Source organism: Plasmodium fragile (assembly GCF_000956335.1).
Source record: "Plasmodium fragile strain nilgiri unplaced genomic scaffold supercont1.101, whole genome shotgun sequence".
Lineage (NCBI taxonomy): Eukaryota > Apicomplexa > Aconoidasida > Haemosporida > Plasmodiidae > Plasmodium > Plasmodium fragile.
The window spans coordinates 15479-36925 of NW_012192681.1; the positions used below are offsets into that span (position 1 = coordinate 15479).

Sequence of the window (21447 nt, forward strand, 5' to 3'; positions counted from 1 at the left end):
ACCAAATTCTCATCACATGTGTTAGCACACATTATGCACGCCGATCTTGCAAAAGTTACACTTGAAAAAAAAAAATAATATAATAAAATGGGATTGCCATTGTGTCGTGGCGAAGACATGTGAGTACACCAGCTTGGATGCTCAACTGTGTCATTGACTGGCTCACATATATACCTTATACGCAACAGATCATATTAACATTGTTTGTGAATATATGTTCACTCATTAGTGCCCACTCAACCCAATCTGCTTCTCTCGAATGGCAAGGAGGCGTTCATGTGTTGCGGAGACAGTGCTGGTTGAAGAGGCGTAACGCCTTTGGGATGACATTTTTGTATGAAAGGAATATAATGCCCACGAGGATTAGGAGGAAGCCGAAGGTCCAGGCGTACACACACGAGGGTCTTTCCTGCGGGGGAAAAAAAAGGAGTATCTACGGTTGTACACGGAGAAAAAGCGTTACCTTGTGGAAGCCACAACAGGTGTGTACTAATGAGGACGGGCCGGAAAAGGTACTACAGTCTGCCCCCTGCACGCATTACGTCAAAAATGGTCATCCCGTTGACCGCATTGAAGGAAATATTGCCAAAGCTCTTCAGGGACACTACATGCGTGAGATTATAATACTTGAGCAAAAAGGGAGTGTATACAATTTCCACAAGGGAGCAAATGATGGTCAGAATAATTAGGAGAGCTACTTTATAATTGAAAAAAAAATGACGTAAGGTCAATTCCTCGTTTAGCACCACGGAAACCAGTCCGATGAAAGTCGCCTTGGAGAATATGGTCGCCAGGGATCCCATAATGCCTGATGAGACGGGGGAGAAAAAGAAAAAAAAATTCCCGCCTCTTCTTTTCCTACATGGATGATTATCCGGGCCCTGCATACTTGAATTGAATTTGGAGCTAAAGAGTTGACCTTCTGAGGGAACACCACTTCGCTCTTCAGCAACCATTCGTGTAGTGGTGCCTGCAGCCAAGTGGCTCACCGAAAGAAGTGCCACCACAAAGGCGAAGAACATCTCGCAACTGAGCAACGTTATCGATTCACCTTTTAAAAATAAAGCCAAAACGGTGTCTAAATCGTTGAAGGTGGCGCCATGCGCAGAGCACACAGTGATTAAGGCTATGCCCAAGGTAGAAAAAGGAATACCCACGTATAAGTAAAATGACTGCTGCTCCTTCAGGACAAATCGTTCTAGCAGCATTGAGCACATGAGTCTGACGCTAACGAAGCCAACCATCGACATGGGCAGAAATACATTACTGAATATATTCAGCGCAGGGGCTATGAAACTTGTAAGTGCTATTCCTAGGTAGAAGCAAACGTAGCTTCTTGTTTTTATATTTGCGTGAGCACGTTCTACATCTGATGGGAAATGTTCGGGGGTGGACTCCAGGCAGGCACTTCTATTCTTTTCGTGATCCATTTTGAGGGTGGAGCATCTCGTAATTTCTTCCTCGTCGCTGTGTTTTTCCTTTTCCTCCGGCGTCCCCAATTCGTGTCCGCGACCTCTCCCGTGTTCGCTCCCGTTTCCGTTTGCACGCCGCTTTTTGGTGAGCGAAGCCTCGGCACGCACCCCCTCTTCGTTTTCCAAACTCGGCGTGTCGCCACTCAGCTTGTCTAAGTACCGATCGGACCGAAATGAACAGTAATACATTTTATCTCCATCAGAAAAACCCTCATTGAATCTTTCACTTTTAAAAAGCTTAGAATCATGTTTGTGCGAAATGCTCATCATTATTATGTTGTTGTTATGAGGAGACCCCGCAGCTGCATCTTCCGCAGGGGGAGTCTTTCCCCAATGAAGCAATCCCCCCTTTGGTGAGAAATCAGCACGTATAGAATGCCTACTCTCACCCATCTGCTCCCTTGTACTCTTCCTACAGTAACCATTTAAAATGAGGAACCTCTTCCATTCTCTCCTTTTTTCCCCATTGCACAGCGGGGTGTAAAAAGTATTTCGTTTGTGTTTCCCTAGCGCACGACAAGTTGACCTGTTCGAGAACCACAAGAACTTCTCCCTCCTTTTCACTTTTTTATTTATGCCCCTTTCTGAAAAGTTGCTCCATCTACGTGGATGCTTCTCCTCGCCGAGGTGACAACTAATCGAGTGCATGTCCAATGGTTCGTTCTGCCATTCGGTAAATGAGTCATCACAATTTTGGGCCCACTTCGTTTGATGGTTCTCCGTGGCGTCTTCTTCCCCCTTGTACTCTTCCTTTGGGTTATTCGTTCCTTTTGCGTAGAAAAATTTTCTAGGGCCTATTTTTTCACCTTCTGAGGAATTATCATATGGGGAAAAATAGCCCTGGTCGAAATTGCTACCATCTGGGTGTGTCACATTTACGCTTAATGATTTTTCCATGAGGCTGCTGCTTAGTGGGTCCTCTTCTTCCCCTCCATCGTCGCCTTTTCCCTCATTGGTACCACTCGAAGGGGTCCTTTTAATCAGTTGGCACACCCCGTCATCACTATCTTTTACCTTCCCTTTTCTGTAGCAAATGCGTCCACTGAGTTGTAGACTTCTTATCGAAATATTTAAAAAGGAGTATTTCCTTTTCCTTTTTTGTTCCCCCTTTTCTCCCCCTCTTTCATCACCCTCGCTGGCGCTATCGCAATCGGTCGCCTCGAGAAGCTTCTCATATTTTGAATAAATGATGTGGCTCTTCCTCACCAGTGTGCTTCCAACTGCCTCTACAACGGAAGCAATGGTGCTTAAGCATATCCCGATGGCGTGGATCCACGAGGAGTCCATCGCCGTGGCGGGAGACAGCTGACGGTGTTGGTCTAACGGGTTGGTGAAACGAAGAGATCGCCTTGCCGCTCACTCAACCCTACCTTTGCAAAAATGGGATCTTCTTCCCCGTAAAAAACATAAAAAATAATATATATATATATATATATATATAAAGGACAGTGTGAATGGGATGAGAAGACGTTGTGGGTAACACTTTACAGGGTTCGTTTCCCCATTTTTTTTTTTTTTTTTTTATCACTAACCGGGCAGGTAATACATACGTGTATATGTGCAACACGTCAAGCTGTGTAGCTGCTTTTTTCCCCCTTGTTTCCACCCCCTCTACAACAATGCGCATATAATGCAGAAAAAGACCCAATTTCAAGGCATACGTTGCGTCTACATATGAAAAGACCATCCGACGCTGTGTAGCAAATGTTTTATTTTAAACAAGACTTTACGCAAAAATACAGCTTTTACTTCTTCCCCCATTTGGAACACTTCAAAAATTACCTGACCTGTTCAGAATTTTGTACATTTGTCCATGTCAAAAATGTGTGAAGTTTTTTTTTTTTTTTTTTTTTATTCCCTTTTTAGCTCAACAAAATTGGGGGAATACAACAATGTTATTCGTGAAAACGGGAAAAGAGAACTCCAGCTTTCTTTTGCTTTATTTGACTTTGTCCAATTTTGTCCTATTTTGTCCCATTTTGCCCGACTTTTCCCTATTAGCGTTACTTTTGCGCATTTCCTCTCGAAGATACGTCGCGTCACTTTTACGCATAATATGCGTAGCAAAAAAGAAATTACAAAATTGGATACTACTTTTGTTTTCATCAACATGAACCAAAAAAAAAAAAAGAAAAGCAAAATGAAGTAAAAACAAAGTTAATTAAATTTTTAAAACTGTTACAAATAAAGGACCGCCCCTTGTCCAAATGGAAGGGAGCAATCTCTGTTGGTGGGGCGTTTTTGTTCTCCTCCTTCCAACAAGTCAAACAATACACACATATGGTGTGGATATCCTATGGAATACAAGCACGATGCGACTCACGAGAAAATATAAACACATTGGTTTGTTACTTTAACAGCGATGGTTCCTAAGCGTACCTCTGCTGGAGAGGTGCCCACAATGCAGTTTTCTGTTCTTACAACTCGTCCACTTCGAAGTTGTCCAAATCGATTTTCTCATTCCACACATCGTCGTTTATTTGTGCGTCTTCGTCAGACGAAATGGGCTGCAACTTTTGCTGATGATTGTCCGTTTCTTTTGTCTCCTCTTTTGTATTATTCCCCTCTGGTGCTGGGTTGTTATCATAATACAAACTATGCAGGGACTTCTTTTTGCTCCCAGCAAGGTCGTACTTACTTGAGTTCTCCATTAATGTGGGCGCACCACCTAATTCATCCTCGTTTTTTACATCCCCTGGAGGAGTTGGAAATCCTTCTTTCAATTTGCTGCCACCGAAGATGTGCATGGGGAAAAATGCATTTTCATTCGAATGGGAACTTTTCGGGTCTTCCTCCTTTTCTTTTATTTTCGGAGACTCCTTTTTTTTATTCAGGACGAATAAGTCTTTAATTTTATTTTCCGTGTTTGCATAAAATTGCGAAACGTTTTGCACGTTCAAAATATCACTTGTGCTGCTGACCTTGTTCAGGTTCTTTTTCCCCATGAACAGGTCGATGTATTTGTTGTTTGCGTCCGGCTTTGCATCTGACTTGGAGTGTTCCACCTGGTTCGACTCTACGTGCGTTCCCTCTACCCATGCTCCATCATCCTTCCACGCAATATCGTCTCCGCTCAGCTGGGGAGACTCGCTTCTCGCTGCCGCACCAAACTGCCCTGACCCATTTTTACCGTTCTGCTCAGGGATGAAATTGGGGATTCGATTCATATTCGTGTAAATAAAATTTTTGGCAAACCCGGTGACATCCGCGAGGCTACCATCTCCTGGGCTGGCGGTGCCCATACTGGTACTAGCCAAATTGGGTATTGTCCCTTCAGCGTTGGACACCACACTACTTGCGGGGGTCTCCTTAACAATGCTCCCCCCCTTCACTTCCCCGTCGTCACTTTTCTTCTCCGTTGTGGAGGAAAAGAAGGCTTTATTCTGGAGGTTCTTTTTAATAGGGTTTTCATTTATATACTTAAAGGTGCTTTCTAAAAAGGTAGAAGAATTTCCAATAAGTCCCTTGAGTTCATTTTTTAAATTATTTTCAAATGAGGCTAGCTTGGAAACATGCACAGTGACCTTTGGTGGTACCATTATACTTTTCACTTCCTTGACTGCGATTTGTTTTTCTAAGTTATGTATATTTTCCTTCATTGCCTTCATGCTAGATTGGTACCCCATGATGGCATTTTTCAGATTATTGTTAAGAAGCTTATATTTGTTGAGTTTGTAATTCTTTTCATTTATGAGTAAATTTTTTTCCTTGACCATGTTTTGTAGCTTGAGCATTTTTTCTGCGACTTGTTCTCCTTTTCTTATCTCCATTTGTAGTTCCTCTCTGAGGAGGATGGTTTGTTTGATGCTGTCTAACGGATGATCACTTCCTACCTCCCCTACCCCTACCCCTACGCCCAATGCAGGGTGCACCATCCACCTGGCATGGCCACTCCTCACAGACTCGTAACTTTTCATCTTCATCTGAAGCATACCCATTTTCGCTTCACACTTTCTAAGAATATCAACAAAGAAAGAACATTTCATTTTATACGATTGAAGACATATTGCAGAGTTATTCATTTCAGTAAGAAAAACTTTTATTTTCCCTTTCAGTTCTTCCTTCTGGTTTTTCTCACACTCCAACTGTTCCATTAAATTCTTATTTTGCTCAATAACCGTCTCCACATAATTTTTCATTTCGTAAATATCATAGCTGTGTTTTTCAATACTTTTTAATTTCTCCTGTAAGTACAGTAAATCTTTTTTTAAAATTTCATTTTCATTTTCAACTTTTCCTTTTTCACTCTTCAGAACTTCTATATCTTTCGAGCTTTTTTTATTTTCCATGATCAGCTGTTCAATTTTATTATTCTGTTCTTGAATCATTTCATATTTGACAAAACTTTCTTTTTCATTCATTTGCAAATTTGATTTTAAGTTGAAAATATTTTGTTCATTTTTTTCTTCCTTCATTTTCAAATATGTGCATTCATCATTCAATTCTTTATTTCTGTTTTTCAACTCAAAAATTTCCTCCTGTTTGTTATTTACTTGTTTTTCCAGGTAAGAAATTTTTTCTTCTAAATTGTCTACTGCTTTTTTATACATGAGTTGATCATTTATTCTTGCGTCTTCAATCTCCTTAAGGTTATTCTCCGAGTCGTTTATTCCTCTTTGGTAGTTTTCAATTACGTTTTGCATGTCCCCTATGATCCGATCTTTCCTCAGCAGCTCTTCTTCTGCCTTGGTCATATTTTCCTTCATTTCTTCTTCCTTCTGTTTCATCAAATTTTTACCTTGTTCCATCTGAAGGTACACCTCCTGCAACTTCTTTTCATACTCATCGCATTGGATGCTAATTTTATTAAAATTCGTTTTAACTTGTTCATAATTTTCTTCATTCATTTGATTCGAATTCCTTTCATATGTCTTTAGTTGTTCCATCAATTCGTTTTGCGCTGCTTCTTGTTCTTCGTTCCTTCTCTCATACTGCTCTAATTTTTTTTTTAAAATGTCACACTCTTTCTGTAGCTGCGTCACGGTGGCCGCTTCTTCAAGCATGTGTCCATCCTGTGCTTCGTCACTCTGTTCCACCCTGGAGGTGTCCTCCATAAGCGCATCCCCTGCAAGGTGTACACAAGAATGAAAAAAAAAAAAAAAAATGAAACACTCACGTTGGTAATATAGAGGTCTCTGTCATAGTTGTGCGCGCATGTGGAAATGCAGTAGCAACCCCTTCACGGGACGAATGTTTAATGGGTTCTTCCCTAACCTGAATTGGTCCCATCGGGTGGTTCCGCTTCCTCTCCACCTCCCTGTGCACCATCGCCTAACACAAGGAGGTCATCGTCTGCAATGTTTATGTCCGTGTCCCAGACATTTCCCTCCTCTACGCTGATGTGGTCGTCTGATGCGCTATCCGGAAAATCTAGCTGTGCGACAGATGGTTGTTTCCCCTCCGCTTTGTTCGCTTGATGCATCACTCGGTGGGTTCGTGTGGTTTCAAGTTTCCTCTTATCGCTTTTTCAGTTGGGGTTTTTTTCCGTTAGCGGTTTGCTGCTATACCGCGCTTATAACTACCGCTTTCATGTGACGCGTTGCAACTGGGTTATAACTTGCCCTCTACCCCTTCACCTTTCAAATCTGCGCCCCTGCTTACTCGAAAAACTCAAATAAGGAACGGGGGAGAACGCGCAGCATACGAACAAATGTAAACGAATGAGGCAAATATGCATACGGTGATGAGACTCAACCAATCGGATATAATACCGTGCCCGGCATGAAAGGGGAGAATTCGTTCAAACTAATTTTACACGAAAGGGAAAAAATAACAGCAAAAAAGGAATATAATAAAATATAAGAAGTATAATTGCGAAGGGCACGAACAGTTCACGTAATCATAATGTGATGAGCAAGCTCGATAGGATAAGCTCAATGAACAAAAAAAAAAAAAAAAAAAAACAAAAAAGTGTAATTTTTCACCTCGCAAATGTGGAAACAAGAGGAAAAAAATATACTTTACAACTTTTAAAATACAGGAAAAAACAAAATAATAAAATAAAATAAAACGGGGTAACCTCGAACAAGCACAAAAAGGAAGTTAGTCAAATATGCAGGCCCACTACGAAGTCGTTTCAGAAGAACATGTTCTGCCAAGCATATGTAAAATGCAAACTACAGTTCTTCATACAAACCAAAGCTGGTCATCGTCCTATCCCAATTCATCCCACTCATTACGTTTTATACTTTGTGAGGTGTCCCCCTCGTGGACCCACCTCCCCGTTTCAATTTTTTCCTTCTTAGTGGACTTACATGAGAAAAAAGAAGGGGTGGAATATTTCATCAGCACGACTGCCCATTAGAGGGAGCTTTGATCTGAGAGGCGACAACGTAGTTGCGCGGCGACGGCAGCGTACACACAGTTGTGTGGTCACAATGTGTACATATATTATGTGTAATATGTATACGCATTTGTACAAGGTATGTGATCGCAGTTTTAAAAAAGTTAACAGAAAAAAGAAGAAGAAAAAAAAAACAAATGACAAAGTGGCGACAGTCAATCTGCCTCGTTGTTCACTGTTCTCCCTTATCGCAGTCCTTTGAAAAATATTTGCTCAACTCCTCGTAGGGGGAAAAAACAATTTCGACAAAGTCCATCGCGGTGAGCATGTGTGCAGGGACATGGCTGACAGACAAGTTTGCACTTGTGCCGGTGAATTTAATCCCCGCCTTTTTCTCAAGGGAAGAGTTCCCACAAAAGGCATTTTTAAAACCCATGCCATGAGTTCCATCACGGGGGGCAGCTGATGACTTTTTAAAACCACATTGCATAAATTTACTGGCGCATTCCTCTGGGGGGTACTTCATAAATGTGTGTGCGTTTACAATTCTGGGTTCACTCAAGGAAAGATTCAAATGGATCACTTTGTTCGGGTCTTTTTCCCGCACGTGCTGACTTATGTAGTTATTCAAAATGGCGTTCCTACTCTCATCAGAGTCAAACAAAGAGATGTTGAACCCCAAGGAAGATACGTCTTCAGCAAAAGAGGAATGAAACAGAAAGTTTGAAAAAAAAATGGACAAATTATCATTCATGGAAGAGATAACAATTCCGTCCTCATCTACAATGGATCTAACAAGTGGGTATTTTTTTAAAATGTTTTGAATAACATTTAAAATACAAAAGGATATTATATAGTCTGAGTGCACAGCAATGTTTTGTAACTCGAAGACTATTCTGGCTAGTAGCTGATTGTTGTTTGACTTGAATGTATTGTAGTTACTTGTGAAGCTTTTTGTGTTTAGCAGTAACTCAATGCAGTACAGAAGCTCTGCACAAAAGTTATATTTCTCACTGGTGTTTTTGGACCCCATTTGTACTTGCCCTCTTTCGTTTGCCTCTCCACGGTTACTACATTCCGCGTTGTCGACATATGTACCGTTTTGTCTTCCCCCTGAGAGGGGATCACTCTGGCTGCATTTTCCAAAGTCGCCGAAGCTGCTGTACATGAAATTCTGATCCTCGAGGAGGAAGTGCACCGAGCCCAGGTGGAAATAGGGCAAGGATAAATCTAGCAGAGACAGGAGGGTATTCGCCACCCAGGAACAGTCAATGTAGAAACTGTCGTCCGTCACTTTGTTTATCATTTCGAGAAAAATGCGCGCGGCGGTCAGTCTTAGGGGTGGCGGTGCAGTGCCTCCACCTCCGCCACCCGCTTCATCAGCCGCTTCACCAACCGCAGCGGTTCCAACCGTGGCCAGCGCCTTCACCTCGGCAAAGACATCATCCATGAGGAGCTTATTCACATAAAGCGCATAATGACATATACCCTGCAGGGCGTTTTTCACTAACGCAACGGAGTGCTTCTTATAACCCCTTAACACACACAAGTACACTAAAAAAAGCTGGTCCAATATTTTCTCCGTATTTTTTTCAATAATTCTCAACTCCCCACACACATTCGTCTTCGTCCTCACATTGTCATCCTTCCATTTGCCCAAACCACCATCGTTTGCATCCTCACCAGAAAATAACTTGGCGCTGATTTTTTTCTCCGTGATGCTAATTTGAGAAAAAATTTTTAATAAGTTAGGACTCACATTTTGTTCCCTCTTAAAAAGAGAGTTGGTAAAATAGTCTACTAGGGTTATGGTGAAGGACAAATTTGAATCATTGTCAATAATTTCTTTAATCGTGTTTAGGCACTTCATACAAAGGAGGTGTATATTAGTCTTTCCTTTTTTGGTCAGCCCTCCTCTCCTCTCTACCATGGCGTTGTGTTTCTTCTTCGAGTACGTGTGTATATTCGCATACAAAGTGAGATAGTCAAAAAGCCCTTCACTTCTGGACAGGTGCAAATTTACCGTTACAATTTCACATAGCAGATTCACAAACAGAGTTACATTGTTGCGTATATTTTCCTTTAGGATGCTGCAGAACTGTTTAAAGTACTGAACAATTTTTTGTTCTATCTTGTTTACATTTATCATGAGCTTGGACAGGCTCTTCATGGCGCCTCCCCCTTCAATACAGTTTAGACCCTTATTTGTTTCCCCTTTTAAAGAGGTATGTTCTTCGTTCCTTTGAATGGTACTGTTATTCTCCCCTGATATTTTTTCACTACCAATAATTTTGTATGAAGGCGTTATGCACTTGAGCACCGTGCAGATGGATATGGAGCTCAGAGCGTTGGCCATTTGGTAATACTTAACCTTCCTCTCCAATTCGTTTTTGTCCGTCTTTCTATCCGCATCTCTTTTAGTAGTGCCTGCGCCTGGGAAAGTGCCATTTCCGATGGTAGCCCTCCTCTTGAGCTCCCTCCCTTTCGTCAAGCTTTCCCTAAATATGAAGAAGAGATGGTCGAACTTTTCAATGTGCATGTCCTGATTCCCAATGATGCTATTCGAAATGACTGCCACTTCATTTCTTATATCATGACAGTGTTTCATTTTGTTTTCAATTTTGGTCATTTCTTCCTCTAGCGGATTTTTAATTTTTTTCTTCTTGTTCTTTATTTTTTCTAGCATTTTCTTCAATTTCAGTTGTCCCTTTTCGAATTTTTTACTCTTCTTCCTATTCTGTTCCTCGTTCTGGCTACCGCTATGGAGACCACTTCGCCGTCCTCTTCCCCCAGCATTGTAATCATCATCGTCGTCGTCATCGTCATACGTTATTATTCCATTTCTTTTAACTCTTGGTAGGTTGAAACTTTTCCTCTTAATTTTGTTGCTGATGTCTCTGTTGAATGTCCTGGCCTCATACTGCTCGATCTCTTTGTGTTTTTTTTTTTTTTGCGTCTTCGCAATAGCTTTCTTCCCCATTTTTTTTTATTGTCCTTTTTCTCCCCCTCTTTAGGAATGAAATGTCCTGTATTGGATCAGGCACGGATGTACGCCTTCGCAGCGATGTAAAAAGGAGAGCAGTATATTTATGGGGGACATGGAACCCTTCGAAGGTTTCCCCTTGACTGTTGTTTTACCACTTGGGGGGTTGGTGGCGCGGGGTCAACTTCAAAGCCGACTCTCCCATTCAGCAGAATTGTTGTTTTGGCGTGGTTGTCGTTTAAATTATTACATAAAGCAGTTGTACATGCTTCCCGCGCAATGGCAAACGAAAAAAACAAAAAAAAAAAAAAATTGCTGATTAGTTCTTATTATTTTAATTGCTTTTTTTTTCCTCATTTACACGTCATTGCGAATTTTGTCCGCACTGTCGCATGAAGGACAAGCTGTCAAAAAGGGGTATTCATCACCAACGTTGCAATTTTATTTCCTCGAAAACGTATTATTTTATTTTTTTTTATTTCCATTTGTTTTAAAAAAAAAGGCACTCCACCGGTATGCGCACTTCGCCACGCTGTAAATTCTGCAGCGCCGCGGGACAAAGAGAAATGCCCTTTACAGGTTGATGCGAATAAGGGATGACATAACGTTTACATATATTCTTTTATGAGGACATTTTAGTTATGCCTCCTATTTTACTAACGCTTTGTCCGAACATTAGCATGTATACGCTATGCCGCAAAAAAAAAAAAAGAAAAAAAAAGCAACCGTTAAGCTAGCCAATAACAGGGATGATGTTGCCCTGCCGGCATATAGCACAGTTGTCGACTCAGCGCAAGTGAGAAACTCTACATGCGTAAGAACTTATTCCATTATGTACCTTTGCAAATTTAAAAAATTGCGTATAGGATACCAGTTTTGTTGGTACATATTCAAAATGGATGTTTCAAAAATGTTTTATTCTTCAAAAGGGAATATGCAAAAATCAAATGACGCAAAAAAGGAAAAAAAAAAAAAAAAAAAGGGGGGGGAGTGGACAAATGTACACAATAAAAGGAAGAGGTTACCAGAGGGGGAAAAAAAGAAAAAGAAAAAAAAACAAACAAACATATCAAGCTGACAAAAACAAAAAAAAGGAAATAAACAAATTTTGCATATCGTGCATATGTTGGACATACCATCATGGTACTTCTTTTACGTATTGCCCTCTTCCGTGCACCACTCCCGATGAGCCAAAATTGGAAGCGTGGACAGGAAAAAACAAAATGGTCTTCCTTGGGCGATCCTCCTTATATGGTTGCTTCGCTTCTTAAGTACTCACCCACGTCCCCCTGCAAGGAAGAAAAAAAGCATACGGGAAAAGTTTACATGTGTGGGCAGTGTAAGAACAAATTAAGTACACTAATGTGCTAAGCCAGAAGGTGGGCACAGAACGTTCCGCGCATGTCTACGTAATATTTCGTAAAGTATGTCCCCCATTGCTGCGGTCCAAACTGTTTGCATGTGTCGCGCAAAAGGGGTAAAAGTAAAATACCTGGTGAATCAGAACAATGTCAGTAACATTTAAAATTTTTATGTCTTGGGTGTTCCTTATGGATATGCCAAAGCCTATGGGGCTGTCGTTCATCGAGAGGACGATAATTCCGTCTCCCTTTTTTATATTGTCGCTAACTTTTAGCAGATGACTCTGTATGGAAGGAAACGCGAGGATCGTTTTGTACATTTGTGTGTTTGCCTGTGATGTAAAAAACGCCCCTTCGAATGGCACTTTTTCTTGTGTATACATTCAACATGGATGTATATATGCTCTACATAAGCGTAAACAAATTATGCACATGGGGGAGAAGACCCCGCGAGTAACCCACCTTCAATACGTTATTGCCAAATAAAAAGTTCTTCTCCCCAGATTCCTTCAGCCAAATTTTGTGAATACAAAAGTCATTTAAAAATGATAGAGACGTAATTTTTATGAAAAAGTTATTCGCTTTCGTGAATTTCCCGAGGCATATTCCGAGGGATATCTGAAAGGAGAAAAAAAAAAAAAATGGACACGTTAAAACAGGACACCAAACATTGGTGGAATCATACATTCCTGAAAAACATATGCGATGCAGCAACTTTGCATACGCAGTAATTTTTATATCATTAATCCCGCTGCACAGGTCTTCACTGAACTCACCAATGAATTTTTATTTATTATTGCCTCCGCTTGTTTCGCCAGTTCAGCTCTAAAAGGGGGATTCAGTTAAAAAAAAAAAGGGGGGGTGAATGGGTTGTCGCTAATCGATGTGGTATGTGTACCGCGCATCTCACAACTAGCTTGAGGGGGGGTAATATGCACAGTTACGAGAGCACATCAACATGTCCTGTACATATTTTCTGTCCTTGGTTTAATTAAAACTTACCGAACGAAGTAGACGCTTGACCTGTGCAACCTTAATACGTACTCTTCGTTGTTGTAGGACAGCATGCTCAACAGGTTATTTCCGACGCTGCACAAATGGCAATAATGGTTATATGTGTTCGTATGTACACTACTTGCGCTTTGCCATTCTCTGGTGAGCGCTTCATAAGGGGGTGGGATGTCTCTCACAAATTTGTCATATGCACAGCAACGTAGATATATACAGGCCCGCACGCACGAAGGCATATGCTGGGCATATTCGCGTATTACTATTTCGACAGCTTCTTAAACACCAGCATCGTCTCGTTATCATTAAGGGGCCTCATTTTGTTCAAACTGGTTCGGCGAATCTTCAAAGAAAGGAGAAAGAGAAAACTAAATTTGTTCTGTAGCTGTTTCTTCAGTACAAAATGGGTGAACAAAATGAACCGCAAAATGTATAGAGCCCCTTTTACAAAAGATGCTTTCCCGTTTTAACTTCTTTATTCTGTGGTTGGAGCTATAAGGCTACTTTTTCTCAGTTTCAACGTTGCCTTTTCCAAGTGCGACCAAATGTAACAAATATACTCATGCGCAATATATAACAAAGCATAAGCGCGTTACATAGTTACAAGTTTCCACCAAATTAGATTTACTGTTTCAATTTAACTATCTATTGAACACGGCTAGCTTTTTTGGTTACCGTTTGAACTTTCTACATGACAGGTCATAATTTTTTTTTTTTTTTTTTTTTTTTTAGAACAAGGGAAAATATTATGAACCGGCAAGGTGCTAGCTAATTTTTTTTTGCGCGCAATTTTAAACAACGACTTATTTTAAGGAAATAAATAACCGCGCAGTTTAGTTTATTTTAATATAGAGGAACGAAGGAATGTTTTTTTTTTTCTTTTTTCTTTTTTTTTACCTCACAATGATAAAAAGCACGGGTATGCGCGGGGTTCCACATTTGAAACAATTCCTACAGGCAAAGTTGTACGTGATGAAATAAGAACATGTTCTGTACGTAGGCCACGAATTAACATCCAAAAGGGGGTAATCCCTAGAAAGGCAGTGTACACAAAGTATAGTACGAGCTGCGGGAAACACGAATTTTGTAATAATAATTCGATAGTGAGGTTCATTTGGGAACGGCTTAACTAGAAAAATAGGCTCGTGCGGGCATTTCTCCCATTCGCTTAATAATGTTCCTGTAAAGCCAGGACAGTTAGCGCAGTTGTCAATTTTTTACATGTCTCCATATTCAGTTGGGCGGGGGATTGAAGAGGTTCGCTTAATAACGTTCGTCCCTGTTCATTTATTGGCAATTTGTTTTGTTGCATCTTTTTGCAATGCGGACGGGAGGGTGGATAAAAAGCCAATTCGAACATGTCCACTTTTTAGCGGAAAAGAGGAAAAGGACAAAATAACTTTGCGTAGCTATTCAATTCAATGGGGCTGCGCGAAAATGGGCAGACGTCACTTTGTTAGGTCCCCACACGCGCCGAGGCAACAAAATGTAAACAAGCGCACGTGCAATTATGTTTACACAATCGCGCGCTAGTATACATAAAACGCGTAAATCGCATGAAAGCATATTTATATAATAATTTTTCTTTGCTCGTACGACGGATCATTTTGCGTAGACTTTCACAGTATACTCTCTGTTTTTTTTTTTCTCTCCTAAAAAGTTGGAATCAAATGGAGAGAAAATAATTTCCTCATCTGTCCAGGGGCGGGCTTTTTTTTTTCGCCTCTTTTTAGACACTCTCATTTACATTAAAGGGAATACACGTGTACACATGAATATGTTGCGAGGAAAAAAAAAAAAAAAAATTCCCCCAAATACAAAAAATACGTTTCCACAATATAGACGCGAAAAATTAAGTGAATGAAAATTGCAAAGCGGGCGTGAGTTCCTTTTCCTCTTCGCCGTGTCCAATCTCACTGCCCCCTAAGCCGCCTCGCGGTTTTCCCGGTAATTTGCCACCCGCCTTTTTGCGCAAGGGATTACACACTGCGTAAGAGGAAGAGTCCTCAGCGCATAATTGCTACAAGTTTGAGAAGCCAACTCGTGAACTGGAAAACATTATTACGTAAAGTAGATCATAAGGATAAAATACTTGCATAAAAAATACGTAGAAAAGCGGGCACAAAAAAAGAAGAAACTAAAATGGAGAACTACGAAAAGCTATTCGAAAGCATGAAGTTGGAAGATGACAACGCGTATGAAATAATAAGAAAATGTGATGAAAAGAAATTAAAAAAAATTCTGTACAAATCAATACATGACCCGAACGTAATGCCAAGTTATTCGACCTTCAATTTGAGGGGAAAACGATACAACATATCTAACGTGTCTGGGGAGTCCATTAAAAAAATAGAGAAACAAAAAAAGGTGAAAGAATTACAAATAAGCTATGAAAAAAAACTCCTAAAAAAAGGAGAAAAAAATCAAATGATACCTTCATTAAATGAAATAAAAAAAGTCAACCCAACTTTATTAACAGTAAAAAAAAAAAAAAAAAAAATTAAAGACCCATTGCCAGACCGAAATGATATACCACTCATGAACATAACGGCCGACGTTGATTACATATATGATAATGCCGTGGAGGTTATTCATTCCAAACCTGTCCTAGTAAAAAAAAAACAGGGGAAAATCCTGTTGAGTGAAAACCCATTGACTAAGGAAGATTACGGGAAAGTCAGTCCATACCTCATTGACATCAAAAATGAATTAAAAGAAAAAGAAAATTTGAAAAAGCAAGACATTATTGATGAAGAAAAAGTGGCCGCAGATTTGGAAGCGAAAAAGGAAATCCTGCTAACACAACTGAAAAATAAATACAACGAAATTAATAAGGAGTATTTGAAAATATCCCATGTGGTGGACATTAACTCTGTTCGAAAATTAAAAAAAAAGGAAAATTATGAAAAACAGCTAAACCAGCTCGAAAAGGATATACAGAAATTGGAAAAGCAGGTCTATTGAAAAGGGGGGGGATGGGAAGTTGTATTTCTTTTACTACATTTGGAGCATAACATGTGATGGCTTTTTTTTTTTTTCCGTTTAAACATTCGATCGATGGCAGCCAGGGGCATATACACCCAGGTGTATATACACCCCTGGAGGCCACTCGCACAATATTTTTGTACAGTCTGCACATTTTTTTATACAATTTCACCTGTTGCAGGCCGCTGTTGGATTATATGCACACACAAATATGCGCGCGAGTAATTTTACGTTGTGCATGTTGCATGGAGAAAAGGCCAGCTGCGCAAATTTTACATTTTTGCAAATAGTTAAAGCACAACAGCACAAGTGGGTGTCAAGAAATGTCACCATGTGAAAACGTTTGCATGTCACATTGCTTCCACGTTAACACGTATCAAAATGTGGGGAAAAAAAAAAATTATAATAAAATAAAACAAATGCAACAAAACAAGCGCTGCACGTATATATATGCACGCGAGAACAGCACAAACAGTGACAAAACAGATTGATCTTTTATTTATTTATTTTTTTTTTTTTCCGTTCGTTTCCACAAAATTTAAATTAATTGTATAGGGCCGTTTAAGTCAAGGGTGTTACTGGCTTCGTCCTGGTCGCCTGCAAAGAAAAGGCATGGCACATATGGCGCAATGTGGGGAATAAAATGTAACACACAATTCTACATGCACCCTAGCGAATTTGCGTTCTTCTACCCATTTCTGTCTTTTCAGACGGAGACGCATCATCAGTTTCCTTCTCCTGGGGAGACTCCCCAGACTGGGCTTCATCCTAAGTGCAAAAGGAAAAGGACAAATGTGTCCCCGTAGGGAGAATGATAAATACACACAACAACATATCTACACATGTAGTCTCCTCCTAGTTAGCGCTAGCATTCCCCAAGGGGAAAAAATGTAAAGTCGCGGTGAGCACAAAACATAGGATGTGTCCTCATCAAATTGCCAAATTGAAATGCGTCCATTTGGTTCTTACCCCTTGTTCATCTGCTCAACAAAAAAAAAAAAAAAAAAAAAAAAATTCATTATTTATGCAACATCGTTATGGTTTAAAAAAAAAAAAAAATGCTCCAAAGGGGCGCGGAAAAAGTACCTGATGCGTAAAATTCCTTGTAATATTTTCGAAGCAGAATGGATCCCTCTTTCTGAATTTCTTTAAAGTAAAAGGAAGGGGTCAGGTGTAACGCTGGCGGTGTGCTGACGGCTGGCCACTTTTACGCGTACTTGGCACCCCTGTGAAGGTGCTCCACTATGGCAACAACTTCGCTTCGCAGGTATTCCTTTAGTGGTCTGTCTTTTTTTTTTTTTTTTCTTCTCTTCTCTAATTAACCTGCAGCCACAAAAGTCTTCAATTTTTCCTTAAACTTCATCAACTCCTTTGCGGACACCTTCCATCTGATACACAAGAAAGGCCACTAATGACGCGAGATGTCCAGGTACCTTTTGAGCACACAACGTGCGTAGCATTTTTTTTTTCATTTTCAGAAATAAGATTTATTTTCCTTCATGCTTAAGCGCTACCTTTGCGAAGGGACCATTTGGTAATTGATCAAAGGGACATCGTTCGTTGTTTGCAGTCTAACCGTTTGGGTGAAGGCCAGCGCCAATAGGAGAAGCAGCGGCACGATTGATTTCATCATTTTTTTTATTCGTTCGTTTATCAGTTTGTTTGTTTGTTTTTTTTTTTTTTTTGAACTCTATTTCGATTATTATTATATATTCGTTTCCACTACACCCGTCTTTATTTGTGACATTTGTATTAAGCGTCTTTATACCTCGCGCCCATGTGGACACGGGAATGCATCAGTTGGGCAAATAACTCAAAATGTGCAACCCAAGCAATTATGTCTTTCACCTGATGCCGGTTTGATAGAAGTATTTTCATCATGACCTTTCTCGCGATTTGACTAGCCGTTTTATGGTCGGCCCTGTGCGCAATGGAGGCAACACAGAGGCACAAATGGAGACATCCCTCCCCAATGTGTTTTTACACAACAGAATATACGCGGTGTACATACACACTTCGGAATCGTCACATAAACGGTTCTCTAAGCATAGTGGACTCAATCGTTTTTTTTTTTTTTTTTCTTTTTCCGATTGGTTGAAGTGTGCCCACGCACATACTCCTACATTGTGTATACATATATTTTTCTTTTTTTTATAAATTGCAGTTACAGTTTTGCACAATGTTATACATTTTCTTAAATTCAAAGTGGAACTATCTTTACAACGAATTTAAAAGAAAAAAAAACCTCCTTCATCAGAAGAAAAAAGAAAAAATATACATATATACACATTTGCCCTATGCCTTTTTTTGTCTTTTCCCTAATTCCTCTTATTCGAGAAACTGCTGGCATATTAAAAATGAAGGCTGTGTATTTTTACGTGAGACTGTGCCGCCACTTTGCTTTAATTTGCTTGTTTATTTGGGTGCTCCTTTTTTTTCCCCTCTTTTTTTGGTGGCGTAAAAAATCCACGACAAATATAGAACATATTCTCTTCTCATTGATGAAGAGCACGTCGTGGTTAAAAACCCTAGAGTGTGTATATTTTACACGCAAAATGAACACAACGATGCGTTATTTGTCTTTACATTTCACCCACTTAAAATGCGTCCATTTTTTGTTGCCAACCTGACTAATGTGTAGCTAATTCCATTGTGCGGAATTTACCATTTGTAACAGCTAAATGAACTTTTTTTTTTTTTCTTTTATTATTACCTTGCTGGTCAGGTGAAAATTTTACTCCGCAACATTTTTTTTTTTTTTTTCTTTTTTTTGTACTTGGCGATATTTCCTGTTGGGCAACTTTCGTTGCCTTTTGCTTTATCGAAACAGTGCTATATCCAAGCAGATTCAAATGCTCTTTGGGGTAAGTGGTAGGCGCGTGAGTTCACATTGTCATCCCCTTTTCATGTGTTCATGAGGACATGGGCACGTTATTACATGTGCGAACTTTGTACCTTTCCCCTTGTCTTTATTCCCCTTTGTTGTGAGTCCAATTATTTTATCACGTTTCGTGCGTTTCAATTTTGTCACCGGTTGTTTCTGCGCATTAATTTTTTTTTTTTTTTTCTCTCTTTTTAAGTCCTACGTATTTTGCGTATACACGCATTTATAGGATTAGCAAAGGCGAAAATACTTTTACCAACCGGCTATACACATTTTGTAAAGGGCGAGTGCTACAATGTAACAATTTTTTACACCAGTGTTTCTTGTGCGATGTCATTATTTTTTTTTTTGTCAATTTTTTTTAAGTTCTATGTCTACGTAGTACCTTTTATTTTTGCCACATTTGCACGTATAACTTAATGTAAATGTTGTGAATTTTTTTTTTTTGTCAGCACATTTATAAACATTTTTACATCATAACAACTTGGTGGGAAGGAGAGGCCCACCCCTAGTTGCTGTTTGTTGGATGCACGCATAATTACATACTCAAGAGTGTAAACCAACATGGTAAGGCACGTGACCGCCTCATGTGCATTTTGCGCATGAGTATATGTATACCCGACCTGTTTATATGTTTATACGTACCTACTTGCATACGTGCGCGTGAAGAGCTGGAGTTGGAATCGTGCAATGCACAGCCTGCATAACGATTTGGACTAACTTCGTCGCTGCAGTTGTCTCTCAGCTGCTTTAAAAGAAGGTTTTTTTTTTTTTTTTTTCTCGTGATTATGCATTTGGGGAAGAAATTACTAATTTATGGGGCAGATTCTGTAGTAAAAATGTATATAATAATATATATAAGTTGCGATTATATTATATATACATTATATAAATATACACTTTTGTGTATGGGCCCCGCGCAGCATCTCCTTTTTTTAAAATAAGGCCCTGCATGCAAGCTTGAAAAAAATTAGCCCAGCCGTACATGCGACGGGGGCGCTTATGCGAAATGCCTGTATAAGGGCAGGTTCTACGAAAAAGAAAAGGGCACCAGCACGTGCTTCAGCAAAAGGGGGTACCCACCCCCCCTAAGACCAGAAAGGGGTACAATAAATAAATACACGTATATTGTATATATGGTACATAAACACGCAGCAGTATATACGTGGACGAAATGTAAACCCAGTTAAGTATACGTATATACCAACTTAAAATGAACGCGCGCAAAAAATAGGTTGTATATATACAATATATATATATTTATATGTACATAAAATAAGTACATATATATATAAAGTTACAAATTATACCTGAAAATTTTCGTGCGCGGCGTACGAAGTGCATAGGGCATGAGCACAAGTTTATGTGATGTGATAGTGATGTGCAACCAGTATATGAATTTATATATATACGCATCCACATATATATATATTTTTGTATATGTTTGCCTACGCATTTTTATATATATTTTTATATATACCGCTCACCCAACCACTTCTTCCCTTTTACATATATATAAAATGGCGAGCACCTGAATTTGACGAATAATTTATTTGTAGAGAGAAAAATAATTGAATTTATATACAAGCATGGTACCTGTACGCGTATATGAGTATAAATGCGTATGTAATATAAGTACATATATATATATATTTATATATTTATATATTTATTGCGTATTTATATATATGTACTCCCACTTTTTACATATATATATATATATATTCGCATGAAAATATAAAATGGTGATGCATTTTTTAATTAAGTGAATCTGAAAAATATATATTTTTGCTACGCAAATTAATTTTACATGCTGTTTTGGAATGCATGATTTTTTTGAATTTCAACATACAACAAGCGATTTAAATGCGTCAAAGGGTCATTTAAATGTTACCTTTACATGTTGAGAAAAAAAAGCTGTATATATATATTTATATACGCACATACGCCTCATAGTCATGTATATATGCGTACGTATTTACATGTACGTATGTATATATATATATATATATGCATGTGGATGTATGTAAGTTGTTATACAAGTAACATGTATATATAGCATTTATATATACATGATTTACTTGTTCTTACGCATTTGTACACATTTGTACATGCTTGAACGTTCCTGAACATTTTTATATACATATATATATACACTCACCATTCTGATGTTACGCCAAGAACATACGCGCCTCGCGTGTATATGTGTATGAGTCACGCATTTATTTATTTATTTTTTTTTGTTCACATAATTCATGTACGTGTACTCGTATACTACATGCATATGTATGTAGTCCGCACGCTTGTCAATCTGCTCTCGAGTGACACACGCGTACGCAAAGCACGGTATGCATGTCGTGCGTACTTGTACGCATTGTAAGTATTGTACGTATTGTAGCATATGTGCATATTTGTACGTATGTATATTACGTAAAAGCACGCGCGCGGTACTGTACACATATATATTTAAG

The 21447-nt window shown here is 39.3% G+C and overlaps 6 protein-coding genes across 6 annotated transcripts; 1 reads left to right on the plus strand and 5 right to left on the minus strand.

Moving 5' to 3' along the window:
- Window positions 1-274: 274 nt before the first annotated feature.
- Window positions 275-2759, minus strand: AK88_05192 (uncharacterized protein; the record flags this gene model as incomplete). Its single annotated transcript, XM_012482794.1, has 2 exons — window positions 275-409; window positions 543-2759. 2 exons carry the CDS (start codon window positions 2757-2759, stop codon window positions 275-277), a joined length of 2352 nt encoding a protein of 783 aa, XP_012338217.1.
- A 1130-nt stretch (window positions 2760-3889) lies between these two features.
- On the minus strand, window positions 3890-6894 carry AK88_05193 (uncharacterized protein; the record flags this gene model as incomplete). Its single annotated transcript, XM_012482795.1, has 2 exons — window positions 3890-6537; window positions 6687-6894. The coding sequence occupies 2 exons, from the start codon at window positions 6892-6894 to the stop codon at window positions 3890-3892; spliced, it is 2856 nt and encodes a 951-aa protein (XP_012338218.1).
- Window positions 6895-7987: 1093 nt separating this feature from the next.
- AK88_05194 (uncharacterized protein) lies at window positions 7988-10735 on the minus strand (the record flags this gene model as incomplete). Its single annotated transcript, XM_012482796.1, has 1 exon — window positions 7988-10735. One exon carries the CDS (start codon window positions 10733-10735, stop codon window positions 7988-7990), a length of 2748 nt encoding a protein of 915 aa, XP_012338219.1.
- Window positions 10736-12143: 1408 nt separating this feature from the next.
- AK88_05195 (uncharacterized protein) lies at window positions 12144-13426 on the minus strand (the record flags this gene model as incomplete). Its single annotated transcript, XM_012482797.1, has 5 exons — window positions 12144-12383; window positions 12562-12717; window positions 12876-12924; window positions 13102-13188; window positions 13371-13426. 5 exons carry the CDS (start codon window positions 13424-13426, stop codon window positions 12144-12146), a joined length of 588 nt encoding a protein of 195 aa, XP_012338220.1.
- A 1823-nt stretch (window positions 13427-15249) lies between these two features.
- On the plus strand, window positions 15250-16071 carry AK88_05196 (uncharacterized protein; the record flags this gene model as incomplete). Its single annotated transcript, XM_012482798.1, has 1 exon — window positions 15250-16071. The coding sequence occupies one exon, from the start codon at window positions 15250-15252 to the stop codon at window positions 16069-16071; it is 822 nt and encodes a 273-aa protein (XP_012338221.1).
- Window positions 16072-16630: 559 nt separating this feature from the next.
- Window positions 16631-17725, minus strand: AK88_05197 (uncharacterized protein; the record flags this gene model as incomplete). The annotated part of the gene is made up of 6 exons (XM_012482799.1): window positions 16631-16689; window positions 16785-16860; window positions 17062-17072; window positions 17179-17238; window positions 17416-17480; window positions 17607-17725. 6 exons carry the CDS (start codon window positions 17723-17725, stop codon window positions 16631-16633), a joined length of 390 nt encoding a protein of 129 aa, XP_012338222.1.
- Window positions 17726-21447: the final 3722 nt, after the last annotated feature.